This window comes from Gavialis gangeticus, unplaced genomic scaffold (genome assembly GCF_001723915.1).
Source record: "Gavialis gangeticus isolate Ggan-Ray unplaced genomic scaffold, GavGan_comp1, whole genome shotgun sequence".
Taxonomy (NCBI): Eukaryota; Metazoa; Chordata; order Crocodylia; family Gavialidae; genus Gavialis; species Gavialis gangeticus.
The window spans coordinates 12,634,695-12,650,008 of NW_017729009.1; the positions used below are offsets into that span (position 1 = coordinate 12,634,695).

The following is a 15,314-nucleotide window of genomic DNA, read 5'->3' on the forward strand; positions in this document are numbered from 1 at the left end:
GAGTGACAGGTGGTGGGAGCAGGATGCCGGGCTGGGGAGAGAGAATGCAGGAACGGGATGATATTCTGGTGACTGTGAGGGAAGGGGGAGAGCAGACTCAAGGCACCCGCTGGAAAATGCCAGCACTCAGCTTGTGCTTATTTTTTGACTACAAGACCTCCACAGGGCCAAATGTTTTAACAAGACAGGTTCCTACTTGACATCTCCAGGTTTCTTTTGTGAATCAACATTTCCCTGCCACAGCAGTGTTAACACGGTGGGGTACCCCCAAAAGGCTCTCAAGGAACCCAGGGGTCCCTGGCTGAGGATCACTGGTGTTGGGCACACCAGTCGGGTGTATGGGGGGCAATGGGGCTCTGCACAGGGGAGAGGGAGGGTTGGGATGGTGCTGTTTTGGTGGAGGAAAGGCAGCCAGAGGTTAGGGGGATAGGGAATGGGAGCCAGGAGGGACAGACCTCGGGAAGAGCGTAGAGCTAGGGTTAGGGTTAGGGCTAAAGTTTGGATTAGGGTTAAGGCCAGGGTTAGGGTTTGGGTTAGAGATTCATTTAGGGTTTGGAATAGGGTTAGGGTTGGGAACAGAGTTATGATTAGGGCTAGGATTAGGGTTAGGATCAGGTTTTGGGTTAGAGATCTGGTTATGGCTAGGGCTAGGATTAGGGCTAGGCCTAGGGTTTGGATTAAGGTTAGGTCCAGGGTTAGGTTTACAGCTAAAATGAAGGTTATGGTCAGAGTTTCAATTAGAGATTTGTTTACAGTTAGGGCTAAGGCTAACGCTAGGGTCAGGGCTAGGGTTTGGATTAGGATTAGGGTTAGGTTAGGACTGGGATTAGGGTTAAAGTCAGGGTTTGGGTTAGAGATCTCTGTAGGGTTTGGATTAGTGTTAGGGCTGGTATTAGGGGTAGGGTCAGGGTTTGGGTTAGAAATGTGGTTAGTTTTAGGGGTAGGGTTTGGATTAGGGTTAAATTTAGGGCCAGGGTTAGGGTCAACGTTTGGATTAGAGATTCGATTTGTGTTACAGTTTGGATTAGGGTGAAAGTTAGGTCCAAGGTTAGGTTTAGGGCTAAGATGAAGATTAGGGTCAGGGTTTCCATTGGAGATTTGGTTAGGGTTTGAATTAGGGTTTGGGCTGCGATTAGCGTTAGGGTTTGGGTTAGAGATTTGTGTAGAGTTAGGGTTTGCTTTAGGGTTAGGGCCAGGATTAAGGTTAGTGTCAGGCTTTGAATTAGAGGTTTGTTTAGGGTCAGGTCTAAAGTTTGGGTTAGGTTAGGGTCAGGGTGTGGGTTCCAGATCCATTTAGGGTTTGGAGTTGTGTTAGGGCTTCTGTTATCTTAGGGTCTGGGCTAGGGTTTGGACTGAGGGTTAGGGTCCAGGTTTCCATTAGGGTTACCCCTAGAATGAGAGGCTGCAGTGAAGGTGCATTAGAGCCTCCCCCCGTCTCAATGCGCCCTTCCAGCTCCCCCCTCCCCTTTCGCCCCGTGGTCCGTCCCAGCCACCGCTGCTCTTCCTCCTCTTTTCACAGTGGTACAATCCAGCCTCCTCCCACTTGGTGCGCGCCGCGCCTGCGCAGTGGCGCTGCCCGGGGCTCCCAGCTGGGGCAGTGTTTACAGCAGCCGGAGCCGGAGCGCCCGGGGGAGCTGCCCCCCTGCCCAGGTACCGCGGCCCTGCCCCTGCAAGCCAGGGGGTGCTCCCCAGCCTCCCGCCTCGCTGTGGGGTGCAGGGGGCTCCCCCTTGCCCATACATTGGCGGGGGGTGCCCTGCTGCATGGAGCAGCAGTGCCCAGGGCTGGGAGTAGGGCCCAGGGCTGGCTCCCCCCTCCCCAATTGGGGCTGCAGTGGGGCAGGGGGAGGCCTGGGCTCTGCTGGGGGCAGGGGCAATGCAAGGAGCTCAGCAGGAGCCCCCCTCCTTGCAAAGCCCCTGCCACTGCTGCAATGCCCCCCACCCCCCAGGGGTGCCTGAGGGGCTTGGGGGCATGCAATCCAGCCGTGCACACAGGGGTTTCTTGTCTGGGACCTGAGCAGGGCCTCCTGCCATGCAGGTGTTTGTTTCCCCTCCCAGCAGGATGAGAACCCCCAACCCTAAGGGTGCACAAGTCTGGGCAGGGGTGCATGGGTTGGGAGGTGTGCATGAGTCTGGGGCGGGGGTTGCACGGGTCCAGGGGTGCATGGGTCCAGGGGTGCATCCTCATCCGGTGGCGGTCAGGGAGCTGGCCGGCCCTGCCAGGGGGGGCGTGCAGCCTGGTCAAGACGTGCAAGCGTTTGCAGAGAGGGGGAAACTGTGCTGCAGAAAAGGAGAAGCTTCTGGTTGTAGGTTTTCCTGGGGGGGGTGGAGGCAGCTGGATTTCTTTGCAAAAAGCGCCTACTGGGTTTTAACCTCTCCGTGGGCACCGTTCGTTTTCCAGCGTGTGGCATAAAGACCGGTTGGTGCTGTTAGACCTAAACAGGTCAAAACTCTTCGTGGCTCACAGGGCCCAACTCGGGAAGTCTCATCCAGAGGCCCCTGCTGCTGCTTGCACGTGACCTGGTTCAAGTTGTTTGAAGAGCAGAAGGGAGCGAGCGGCCAGGTCAGGGACCACGGGATGGACCTTAAACCGCAGTGTGGAAGGGTTGTGGTGGCGCTTTGTGTGCATGAGGAACCAAAAAAGGCATTTAAGCCCCATGGGGAGCTGTGGTAGGAGCTCGGCAGGGCTCCCAGCTGTGTTGGTAATCCGTATTTAAACCTGCAGCTGTTTAATAGCATCAAGAGCACCCGCTTGGGAGAGGGGTGGATAGATTCAAGAAAGAGAGAGCGTCCGAACTAAAGTTAAGGAAGGCAGGGTCTGGAGGACAGGAAAGGAGGGTGTGTTTGCTTTTTGCTTCCCTGAGAGTAATTAATTATGTGAAGTGTATTACCCACAGGCACTGACAGCAGCTGTAAGCAGGCAGGAGCCGAAGCATTGGCATGCACATAAGGCCAAATCGAAGTGTAAGGCTGTCCTATGAAGTCCCCTAGACTCCAGGCTCTTTCTCCTTGCAGTAAGGTGTACCAGTATGGGGGTGCAATGGGGCTTGGATGCATAGATCCAGGGGTGCACAAGACTAGGGGTGCATCTGAGCCAACCGGCCCTGCCGGGGGGGGGTGTTACCTATAAAAGGAGAAAAATATCTGAAATACTTATACCAGATTTTAGGCAGACAAGGTTCATTGGGTAAATGTGATCTCTCTTATTAGACCAACTAAATAGTTGGAAGCAGTTTTCTTTGCAAGCTTTGGGGCACAAACACCCTTCTTCAGGCAGAGGGAACGTCTGCTGGTGTTTTGTGTTCTCCTGGATGGAAAAGAAGCCAATGTGCAAAACGTAGGTCTGTACTGGATTGTGGCATGTGAAAATTGCCTAATTTCTGCCTGCAGTTCATTCTTAACAATTTTAGTGGTGAAGTTCATCATGTCTAAGGTCACTGCAGAGAGGCAGAGCAGGGTTGTGTGTGACTCAGTGTGGCAAGATTTGCTTGGTGGTGGTTGCATTTTTTCTGTTGGTTGTGAAATTGAGAGTGTGTGTGTGAGAGAGAGAGAGAGAGAGAGAGCTTTTTTTCTCTCTTGCTGAATGTGTAAAACAATTATCTGTGGGCAGATCTGATCCCAGAAAAGAGCAGTGAAGTTGCTGCTTCGGCTGGTTCTAGCAGAGCCAAAAGCCCTGTAAATCAAAAATCACATTGTACTTTTGGAAATGGAAATTTTTAGTGGGTGGGAACCAGCTAGATGAAGCTGGAGTTGGAAATTAACTTCTTACTCTCTGCAGCTCATTCTTTAAAAGATGCAGATGATATGCAGCCTGCATTGTGTGGCATCAAAGGAGGGTAAATGGACTGCTTTCTCTTTGCAGGATGAATTGAGTCTGTTAGGAGGTGACCAATCCGGTGACATCATCAGCATTGTTAATTTGTAAGGGCCAGATGGGGCTGAAATAGCATCCAAGAGATATTATCTCACTTCGAACTTAGAAGAGACCCTGACAAATTGCGCTTACTTTTATAGAAATGTCTTTCCAGCATTTATGTATTCTCTGCACTGATGGTGCTGGTTGAAACTGCAGAAGCAAAAGCAAGTTGGGAGTTTGTTCGGTGTACTCTGTTTCAGTGCATCACTTCTGGACTGAAAAAATGCTGGGAGTATATACACCTACCCCATCCTTAAACACCCAGTGCTGTGGTTGTAGCAGCCCTGGAAATGATTAGCTCCCCTAATTTTCAAGGTTTTTGCTTTGGGGTGCTGTTAGGTCTCAGAATGAAAGGAGATGGGGACCACCAAACTCTCTCACCCGTATCATGTTCATGGCTAGTACTTGCAACCCCCGAGGGAGAAAAGGAAGCAGCTGTGTCTGGTACACTTAAAAGGAGCAGTTTGTTAGGAAGTCAACTGTTATAGTTGGGGTTTGTATGGCCGTTAACAAAGTGCAGTTAAATTACGAAGTAGACAGAGGCACTGAAAGATGCTGTGCGCTTAATTGGCGTATATCTTTAATTTGTATGCAGATAATCAATGTTAGTTACAGTGGAAACAATAGGCACCATCCTGGGACTGGATTTGGGTTATCCAGGTAAGTGAATTATGCCCATACCCAGAATGCACACTAGTGGGGTCCCTGGATTCAGTGAAGCAGCCTCTGAATTTTCCCCCATCCTTCTTCATGTGTCCCTGGGTGGTTTTATTTTTCTGTCCCCAAGCTCCATTGGGTATAGTATGCCAATGCCTTGTCTTCTAATATCAGTTAGAGGCAACATATATGTGTCTTAAAGTTTGTCAGAGACAGGCCCTGATTTTATTATTGCTTGGACTTTTTGGCATGTGTGGGCAGAGGGGGAGAGAGATGGTGAATGGGCACCAGAATGTAGAATTTTATATAGCACTTTCAGTCAAAAAAAATAAGTGAGATTATAGACATCATTTCACTGAAAGAGGGTATGGTGCAGATAAAAACTGCATGTGATTGCAGGAATTTGCCTTCCAAAAATGTGCAAGTCAAACCCAGGTACCAAATCTATTGGGTTTTGGGGCGGCTTTTTTACATATGATAGATATTGTGCATGTGTATTTTTTTTTAAGTGATTTTGTGGATGAAAGTTGTGTTGCCATATTTTTGCACTGACAATCTTCCAAAGGAGATGCTTTAATCTGGGACTCTAAATGGCTTTGTGTGCGGCAGCCTGAGTGGTTATCATAGTATTAAATGTATCTTGTCCTCTTCCTCTTCCCAGATCCCCGTTTAGTGGGAGAACCTGCGGGGAAAAATTGTTGAAGATGGGAGGCGCGGTGAGTGCTGGTGAAGATAACGATGAGTTAATTGATAACTTGAAAGAGGCGCAGTATATCCGGACCGACCTGGTGGAGCAGGCGTTTCGAGCTGTTGACCGGGGAGACTACTATCTGGAGGAGTTTAAAGACAGTGCTTACAAGGACTCTGCATGGAAACATGGGAATATTCATCTCTCGGCTCCATGTATATACTCGGAAGTGATGGAGGCTCTGGATCTTCAACCGGGACTGTCCTTCTTGAACCTGGGCAGTGGCACTGGCTACCTGAGCTCTATGGTGGGACTCATCTTAGGTAAATATCATTTCAGTCCTGTTCATTATTGCTTAAATTACCTTCTATTTTCACAAGGTATGGAACCCTTCCTCTGTGACTTTGAGCTTTTTAAGATATAATTGTGGCTATCGTTGTAAATAAAGCATGCTTTTGTCAAGCTTGCGGGATGGACAGACATAAGTTGCACCAGTATTAAATCATATCGCTATAAGATGCTCCCATATAAGTGGAGCTGAAACCTAGCAATCTTTTTGGTGTGTTTTTTTTTTTTTTAAGCTGTTTTGTTCAGGTTTAAAGTTGCAGCCATTCAGCTCATTTATATTGGTATATTTGGTGTATTCCTACCAAAATGGGCATGGGTCTTGGGCTTGCTGGGCTCTCCTGTGAGTGTCCAGAGTGGAAAGAGCCAAGCTGGTCTGAGGTTGGGATTGTGCATGATGTATTGCTTCCGGCACTGTATCCCACTTGCTTTTTAGTCCACCTTGGCCAAGCTGAAAAGCACCTAAGGAGCCCAATTATGATCTCAGACTGGCACTCATTAGGGGCAAGTCTGCTTGTCAGAGCAGCCAGTATCTAGCCTCCTGATCAGCTCTACTGTAGGAGTAAAGCAATGCTTTGAAGTACTGGCTAACATATATTTTGTCTTAACCAATGCAAAAGCAAAATCAGTGGTGTGGGTTGCCTGCATTTAGCAACCTTCTTTCCATCCCCCTCCCAAGGAAGCATGTGGCACTAAATGCATAAGTAGATTAACCCTACCAGGATTCAGAAGCATGGGTGACTACACAGAGTTAAACATGTGAAAACACAGGAAATCGCCTTACGTTCTCCTGGTACGAATTGCTTAATGTAGGGCACGCTTGGAATAAATCTGCCTTCACTTGTCCTGGAGAAATCCAGTTAGTGCTTACTGGAAGGCAGAAGCAATGTGTATAGTTGGCTAAATAACAGCATGGATCCTATGCTCCTCCTGGGTACTGGGCACCGATTTCAATAGTTTTAAGTGTTCGTCGTCAGCACAGCCTTATTACCGTTTTTAGAGGCTTTTCATAGAGCTGGTATTGGCAACGATAGTAATTAAGGCTTGAGCACTTAAAACTTCAGGATCTTGGTACCATTGCTTCCAGGAAAATTAGGAAGCTGATAAAGCCAGTTTCAAATCAAAGCCATTAGGGTTCAGGTAACCTTTAATTACAGTGTAAGCAGGGCTATTGTCTTCAGTGCTCTTAGTGCATAATAGCAGGCCTGTTAAAAAGCGAATAACTAAGTCTGCAACAATTTTGCTTTCAGCTCTTTGAAGGCAAATGGCCCCATTGTGAGATTTTTCTGTGTAATGTTTGCTCATATTATGAAAAGTCACCTGGCAGGCCTGGATTAAGATCCTAATGTATTAAAGCGGGGGTCACTGGATAGGATTTCAAAATGGATAGGTTTTGGGGGCTGTTTTTGTTGGCGACAAAAATGATCTAGAGAGAGTTTTTCATTTCCTGAAGCAGTGGGGACCAGCCTTTCTTGGCCAGATGTGCCTTAAATCAGCCCTGCAGCCTCAAATGCCACTCCAATCCCTGCCCCGACTTGATCTGCTGCTCTGCTTTCTGTTCCCTGTGCTATCTACTGCTTTGCCACCTGTCCCCTTCCCAATCTGCCATGTGGCACACCTTAACTAGTATATTTTCTCAAAATGTTGTTGCATCACAACATTCCCATCACACCTTGCCATTTCCTGTAGAAGTGGGAACACCTGTGTCGGAGACAGCTGCTGTCCATCAGGGCTGTAGCCATCTCTGACCTTCAAGGGCTCTGTGTTTCCTATTGGTGACCGATGTACATGAATGTAGAGGACTCCTTTGATGGTAGCTTAGTTCAGCTGCCCCCAGCAAGTGACTGTGAGGCAAGCTAAGGTGTGAATTTGCTGGGTGTTAGCTACTCTTGTAGTAATTGTGCATGCTCTGACTCTGCTGCCAACATGAGCTAGGTTGCCCTTTTACTGAGGGGGGCACATTAACCTCATACTTACTGCAGGTAAGAGTGTGCACGTGGGAAGGTAGGGCCATGTAGCTCATGTGCTACAAACTCATGCTTTAGTTGACCTCATTTATGTAACCATGGCCTGGAACAAGCTGAGAAACTGAGCATGCTTTTATTTTTATTTTAAGTATGGTGTGCCTGTATTTTTTTTACTTTTAGAGAACATCTCTCAGCAAAGTTCACGGGCAGGGTTGTATTCAGATGTGACCTCCACCTACTTAAATGGGCAGTGTGACTATCGGGTGAGGGCCCTTCAAGTGGGGAAACCCTTCCAAGGAAAAGCTGTTCATTGTTTGTACTGCAGGTAGCGCCCACAGGTCCCAATCCCTAGACTGATGCTCCAAAGTGCTGGGCTTTCTCTAATTGCATTAAAGAAACTTCCTTTGTGCACTCTTAATTGGCAGGTCCTTTTGGTGTGAACCATGGCGTGGAGCTTCACTCAGATGTGATCGAGTACGCGAAGCAGAAACTGGAGGACTTCATCAAGACAAGCGACAGCTTTGACAAGTGAGTATGGAGACCGCTTTTGGGGTGGCGCTTCTTGAGCTGAGGATGTTCTGAGGACTCTGCTTTCATGGGCTTGATGAGTTGACCCAGGCAGTAAGACTTAATTGCAGTCAACCTTTGCTGAGCCTGCAGATGACAGGATTTGATATTTGTGACCTGATAGCAGAAATTTCCCCAGACATTTAAATGGAGGCCCTTACTCCCATAACATGGTTTTATCCATCAGACAAAAAACTTCGCTGGTTACTATATGAAGTTATTTTATGATGATTAAATCAGTCCTGAAGTTGATTGGGATGAATCTGGTTTAGGGTTTTCCTTGAAATGTTCATTCTGCTGTCACAAGTAAAAAGTTTCTGATGGGGTTGCTGAGGGAACTATAGGCTATGTGTGTGGTAGCTGTCATATTTTTGGACTGCTTTTGCAGTTTTATTCCCAAGAAGAAGTGCTTCTGGTGTCTTGTGGGTGTCACTTTACCCATGTCACACTATGGTCACAGCAAAGGGAAGCTGATAGAGGGGGAAGAGGTGCCCCTGATGGAAAGAAGGGCAAAAAAATGCCTGTAAATAGCAATGGTAGGACCTGCTCACCTGACATCAGTGATCTAATTGCTTTTGTTCTCAAACCTGTCTTCTGCCTCCTGTCTAGCTTCAATGAAATGCAATAATTTTAGCTACAGAGCAAAGTCCAACTGCAGAAGTATACCTGTACGTACTTGGGAGTAGGGAGGGGGGAAACTTTTGTGATGCTGCAATGCAAGAACAAAAGGGCAGAGGGGAAGTACAGTATTAGTAAGGATGTCAATCAGATGAGAGCTTTGCTCATTAGTGGTTGGTAGGAGCTGGAAGATGCCAGTGAAACTCTTAAAAGAAGAACATGTTCTTCTGTGCACTTCCAAATTCTTCTTTGTGCAATTATCCTAATAGTCGAGTTGTATCCTGACTGTAGTGCAACAAGTCTATAAGAGCTTAAAGCAGCCAATAATGTACAGCTTGTAAAATGCTTTGGAGGATTTCCAGTAAGAGAAAATGGCATGTAAGACTGTGCTCTTCTACAGCTGACCAATCTGGATTTCAGGGATTGATGTTATAAATAAGAATACTCTTCTTTTCTTTTCTTTTTCTTTTCTTTTCTCTTTTTTTTTAAATAAAAGAATAAAATATATGGCATTGTGAAAGGAGGAATATGGCTGATGGGATAGCTACTAAAACTACATGGGTAAGGGCTATTACAGCTGTTTCAAATATATTTTTCCAAAAGCAAAAGACTTCAAGAAGTGCGGTAATATTCAATATGACACTTTACAAAGTCATTTTCTCCCAAGACACCTGAAGTGGTGTAGTTAGTCTGTCATCACGGCCTAATAGAGGTTCAAATATAGGTCCATTCTGGCAGACTGTAGATTCCAGTATTTTGAGACGGTGGGGCATGGGAGGAAAATTGGCTCATTGAAACTGTATTAATCAGTTGTCCTGCCCAGTATGAAAGAAAATTGCAGAGGCCATTTCTTTTGTCTTAAGCAGCCGTGCGGTCCAAGACCGCTATAATTGGACCCCTTCACTTTCAGGTTTGAGTTCTGTGAGCCCTCCTTTGTTAGCGGCAACTGTTTAGAGATCTCTCCAGATTCGACTCAGTACGACCGTGTCTACTGTGGCGCCGGAGTCAAGAAAGAGCACGAAGACTACATGAAAAATCTGCTGAAAGTTGGGGGAATTCTTGTCATGCCACTAGAGGAGAAGGTTGGCGCTTCTTTCCTTGTGATTTTGCAATATCTTCTTTAGTTGGTAGCTCTTCCTGCTATTCACTGGCTTCCTTAGATGCGCCTATTTGAGATCGCTCTTTCAGGCAAAATTGCCGCCCTTTCTAGAAACTGAACCGTGCAGGTCCTACTTAAATGTTACCCATTCTGCATAGCTCCACCAACCCGTCCTGTTTTTTCAGGTCTTTGGTATTTAGTTGGTTGGGAGTGTTTCGTGTTGTGCTGCTGAACTTTAAATGCTGCAATAACTGAGTTATTTGAGAGCCCTCGCCACACTTTTGCTTTCTGAAGTTCTGGGGATTTCTGTGGTTTACCGAGCAGACTGTGCTTTCTCTCTTTGCAGCTGACTAAGATAACTCGCACTGGTCCTTCTGCCTGGGAAACCAAGAAGATCCTGGCTGTTTCTTTTGCTCCTCTAGTTCAGCCCAATCACATGGATTCAGGGAAGTCCAATGTCGTTTACTTGCGTAAGTATAAACACTTGTCAGCAAAGCTGCTTTTTCTCCTTGCACCAGTTTTGTCTTGATTTCAGCATAATGTTCCCACCTATGCTAAGCATACCTGCCATTCTTCTGATGCAAGCCATGCCAGCTGCTTCATATTCATTGCAGTTCTCCGATATTTTTGTTCCTGTTTTATCTCTGAATGCCGGAGTAGTGCGGTATAAGAAAACAGATTGTAATTAAGTCCAAAGTTTTGATGGATGCTTTGTGAAATTGAAGCTTCTAAGTATGGTGTGCCTTCATTTTTAAGCTTCACTTTTGGACTGCGTTAAGAGAATGTAGCTCAGAAAAATGAAAAAAATGGATAGGCAGGGTTGTTTTCCAATGTAACATCTACCTACGTAGGTGAGTGGTAAGGTCATCCGTGAGGTTCCTTCAAATAGGAAACCCTTCAGGGGAAAAGTTCTTCATTTGTATTGCAGGTAACACCCACTGGTCCCAATCCTTAGACTGAGGCTCCTCTGTGCAAGGTTTTCTGTAAACGCATAAGAAGACCTGGTCCTTGATCTCTTTTCTCTGGCCTTTGATGGTATCCATCACTACTGGCATTCTTTGTGTTGCTCACCATGCTTCTTGTCATGCTGGGTAAAGTGTGTCAGCTGATCATCTGAGGATTGCTTTGTGTTGTGTTCACTACATGAGCACCTACAAATATTTCATGCTATTCTCCAACCCCTCCCTGCCCATCTTTGCCTAGATCAGAAGAATGCCTCAGTATCTGTGTATGCATTGCACCCTGCAGTAGTTAAGTCGTGCATGCTGAACGGACAGGAAAGCAGTGCCCAAGATAAAGTAGTCTTCCAAAGCCTTCAAGAGGATTTCTAAAGAATACCCACTCCTAGGCTTATACAACTTCTTTTCTTCCAGCCAGTTTTCACATGTTAATGAATTAAGCCCATGACACCTTTCAGTGGATAGGTGTTATTCCTGTTTTCCACATGAGAAAGCTGACAGATGCTGAAGTGACTTGCCTGTGGTCTTGAACCTAATTGGTGACGGATGTAAGAGTGCAAGCCAGCCCTACTCACTCCTGCTTCTATGCATTTGGGGCCATTTCCATGTTTCTCAGCAGTGAGGAAACAAACTTTCCTCCCAGTTGCTGCACAGTCCAAACCGCAATGATAAAGCCTTAAAAATGTAAGACTTAAAACGTGCTGCACGTTCCCGGGTGATTGGATATTGAAAATGCTCTTTTTTTTCCCCTTGCTCATTATCTCCCCTTAAGGGGAGATGGAGAGAGAAGCACATGAAGACCTGTGGTTCGGTGGAGGAAGAATGCTGTGCATTTTGGGTGACACAACTGTTTTTATAAACGGGGCAGGACTTTGGATAAAATGATAAAGCCGCGGGCATGTGACCACTCTTCATATTGTACTGCCAGAGCTGTGCCTGCACACCTGTTCATGCTTTCCGTTTTGTGTTTCTAGCGCCCGTGGTTGTCCGCAGCCTCCAAGACCTGGCCCGCATTGCCATCCGAGGAACTATTAAAAAGATAATCCAACAGGAGGCCGGCAGTCAAACTGGAAACAGCCCAAAGAGCCTGCCCCGGTGCAAGCGCAGGCGTGTCCGCCACCGTCGCATGGAGACCATTGTTTTCTTGGACAAAGAGGTCTTTGCCAGCCGGATCTCAAACCACTCCGATGATAACAACAACTGCGAAGAGTTTGAGGATGAGACTCTAGAAGAGGAGGAAAAGGGTATCTCGGAAATGAAGCCGGACCCCCCTGTAAACTTCCTGAGGGAAAAAGTCTTGAGTCTGCCTTTGCCCGATCCCCTGAAATATTACCTGCTTTATTACAGAGAAAAATAAGTTTTCTTTCTCGTAGGAAGCGGAAGGGTAGACAAAAGAATAAAATACTTCGTAGGGCTTGACAAATGTACACCACTTGCTTGCCTGTTAACATGACCAAGTGTGGCGGTAGGCTGGCTGGGAATGTGGCTGCTGCATACATGAACATCATGGCTTTTTTTAAGTTTGCTCTCCTCCTTGGTTGTGTGCTATAGTTTTATCCTAGAGCAGGGCATCTTTAGGAGGGAAGCTGGTGAAATGCCCAGCTGCTTGCAGGACGGATTTAATTCCCTGAAAGTAACTGTGCAAGAGATGTCTGAGATCTCAGCTCTACTTTCACCAAATTGCAGTTTTTCAATACTCCATAGGCAGCTTCCTGGAGCCCTTCATTGTCCATGCTCTCCCACTAACTCTGCCGTGTCGTGTCCATTTGTAACGGAGAATGAAGTTCTTACTAAAATCTGACCTGGTAAACCTTATTTGGGGTTTCTTCCAGAACCCTAACAAACCCCACGTCTTTTGCAAATGTACAAAATGGGATTTTGGTGTTGCTTCAAGGTACCCAGGTTTTGAACAGTGGAGGAAAGCACTGGCCACCTTTCGATAGATAGGTCTCGGAAAGAAATGGTACATTTTTGCCGTAGGAGGATTGAAAAGTTTGGCAGGGAGTTGGCCTGCCCATTGCAGAAAGCACCTGGTTATATAAAATCCAGGCTGAGGCAAAGTGTTAACTCTGTAAGGTTACAACTAAGGCAAGCAATGAGAAAATTTTAAAAATTGACCAGCTGACTTCCAGAGATTGCTTGGATAACCAGGTTTGTGACTGCATGTAAAATTTCAGGAAGTCATTCCAAAAGGGAAAAAAAAAAAAAAGACGACAACCAGCCAAATGGGTGGAAAGAGGAGAAATGTAGCAGAGGGTTGCATAAAAGCAAGCTCTGATAGTATGACCAGCAGATCTTGTTTTGGGCAAATTCACGTGCTAAATGCAATGTAATGCAGTTGGGAGTACTGCTAGGCTTTATTGAGGGAAGTAACTAAAATGTTGGGCATCACCCAGATGTCAGGCCCTGAATTTTAATGGGTCTGTGTCCCTCTGACATCTGCTCTAGCAAGAAGATTAGAATAGATTTCCTGACCACCTTGTCTTTGTATGTTAGGTGGAACTAGATTTACTGCCTTTCTAGTTTATCTCATTTTTTGGGGGGATTCTTTTTGGCTTGTAATAAATTAAACAGCTATTTAAAGTAGTTTGGGTAGAAAGACTTTATAATCCGCGGTTTTGTGCTACATAAGTTCTAATCTTTATTCTCAAGTCTTCCTGTCACAGTGGTAGGAAGAGACTTGCGTTCACACGGAGAGGGGGAGATTATTTGAGCCGGTTTGCAAAATTAACTTTCTTGAGGACTGGAAGGAACAAATTGAGTGATGGATGTGGATTCCCCCAGAGGGTAATTTTTAATCATCCTTTCAGTGCATAAGCCTCCTGTGTCAGAAAAGGTGTTTTCCCGTCAGAGGCCCTTTGAGTTGGGTTGCTGGCTCTTGTTCTCATTTGGATTGTTCTTCAGTTTCCCAAAAGTGGATGAAGATCGTCTTGCATATTCTTCTGTATCCTGTTGGGTTTTGTGGTGTTGAGTTGTACAATGTGCATTGACTGAATTGGAGATCTAAATTTTGTGCAGCTCTTACAAAAAAGTGTTAGGGATTAGTCTAATGAGCCCGAGTAGTGCGCTTAGACTCTCTTGCTCCCTCTCAAAAGCTCTAATGGGGACAACTTGATAGGTTTCTGTGCATTTACAGATACCCACATTGTACTCAGGACAACCAAAAACATGCGCTTTTTTTCTATAAAAGAAAACCCAAATGTGATGTGTATGAAGTCCAGTAAAATCCAGGTGTAATACATGTGCTGTGTGGTTCCCCAAAAGATTCTGGCTTCGGTTCTGTTAAGTGCTGCCGATCTGTAGGTAGGAGTCTTCCTCTCCAGTGATGCTGCTTTTCACCCTCTCTAGCAGCCTCTTGCTTTTGGCTACTAAATCCTTCTCCAGTTTTAGCAATTGCAGGACTTCCTACTGGTACGTAGAAATAATCCATTTTTTTTAAAACAGCTGGTTATAAACAGCTTAAAATGGATGTTTACATGCATAATCCATCCCAGGGTCTATTAAAACTGCCCTAATTAAGGGAGATAATCTTTGCATTTAGCCCTATTTGATTTCCCCCTCCCCCATGATTTTAAAATATATTTAATCAGGTTTTCTTTTTTTCACCAGATCTTCCTTATTACATTTGCTAGGTTTTGCAATATCCTGGTAAATACATTTTCATATGTCCATCTTTGTGTGCTGTAAAACACACACTATATATATTTCCTGGGTATGGGTGAGACAATATATTTATTAAAAGCACTGCATGTTCTAGGTTGTCCAGTTGTCCCATTTATCAAAACAGAAAGCAACATAGCGGAGAGAGTTTCTCTGATGTATTTTAACTGTGAAATAGTGTAGCTTGTAGCCAGTAAAAGAAGGGGAATTGTAAATATAGCTTTCCCCTTTCACAGCCACTTGCACTGTAGTTTTGTATAGTAGATTAGTGCTTTTAGTAGACTAACTGTAGCATAACAGTTTTTGTATAGTCTCTAAGCACCGTGGATACACCACCAGCTTTTCTGTTGACTATTTCACATTTGTTTGCTTTTTAAATGTCCTTTCTAGATTTCTAGATTTTGATAGGATCGTAAATTCATATCTGAGCAAAAAAAAAAAAGGAACAAGCTTCAAATCGTTTTAATCTTAAGTTCGTCAATTCAAAGATGTGTACAAAGGTAACGACAAATTTGCATATCTTATAAGGCATGCAAAAATGTTTCAGTTGACAATTTTTTTAAATGAGTGTTTCTATACTAATAAATGCAGTAAAGACATTTTGGCTTTCTTAACATTGTATCTGGTTGTATTTAGGTTTTTTATGGAAATAAGTATTTTCATAACTACAGGAAGGAATGTGTGTTGTCGTAGACGAGATCATTCGTCAAGTCGCGCAGACGTATTTTACTCTGAATCCTTTAAAACTTGGAGCATCAGCTTCCACAATAGCACAATTGATGATCTACAAACCAGGAGGTTATGGAAATGTGGAAGAAGTTGTTGGCCTATTAGGCGTGCA

General features: G+C 45.3%; 1 protein-coding gene across 1 annotated transcript; it reads left to right on the top strand.

Moving 5' to 3' along the window:
- Positions 1-1,560: 1,560 nt before the first annotated feature.
- Positions 1,561-14,915, top strand: PCMTD2 (protein-L-isoaspartate (D-aspartate) O-methyltransferase domain containing 2). Its single transcript, XM_019510098.1, has 6 exons — positions 1,561-1,650; positions 5,232-5,581; positions 7,996-8,098; positions 9,666-9,837; positions 10,201-10,324; positions 11,788-14,915. The coding sequence occupies exons 2-6, from the start codon at positions 5,275-5,277 to the stop codon at positions 12,168-12,170; spliced, it is 1,089 nt and encodes a 362-aa protein (XP_019365643.1). The 5' UTR covers positions 1,561-1,650; positions 5,232-5,274; the 3' UTR covers positions 12,171-14,915.
- Positions 14,916-15,314: the final 399 nt, after the last annotated feature.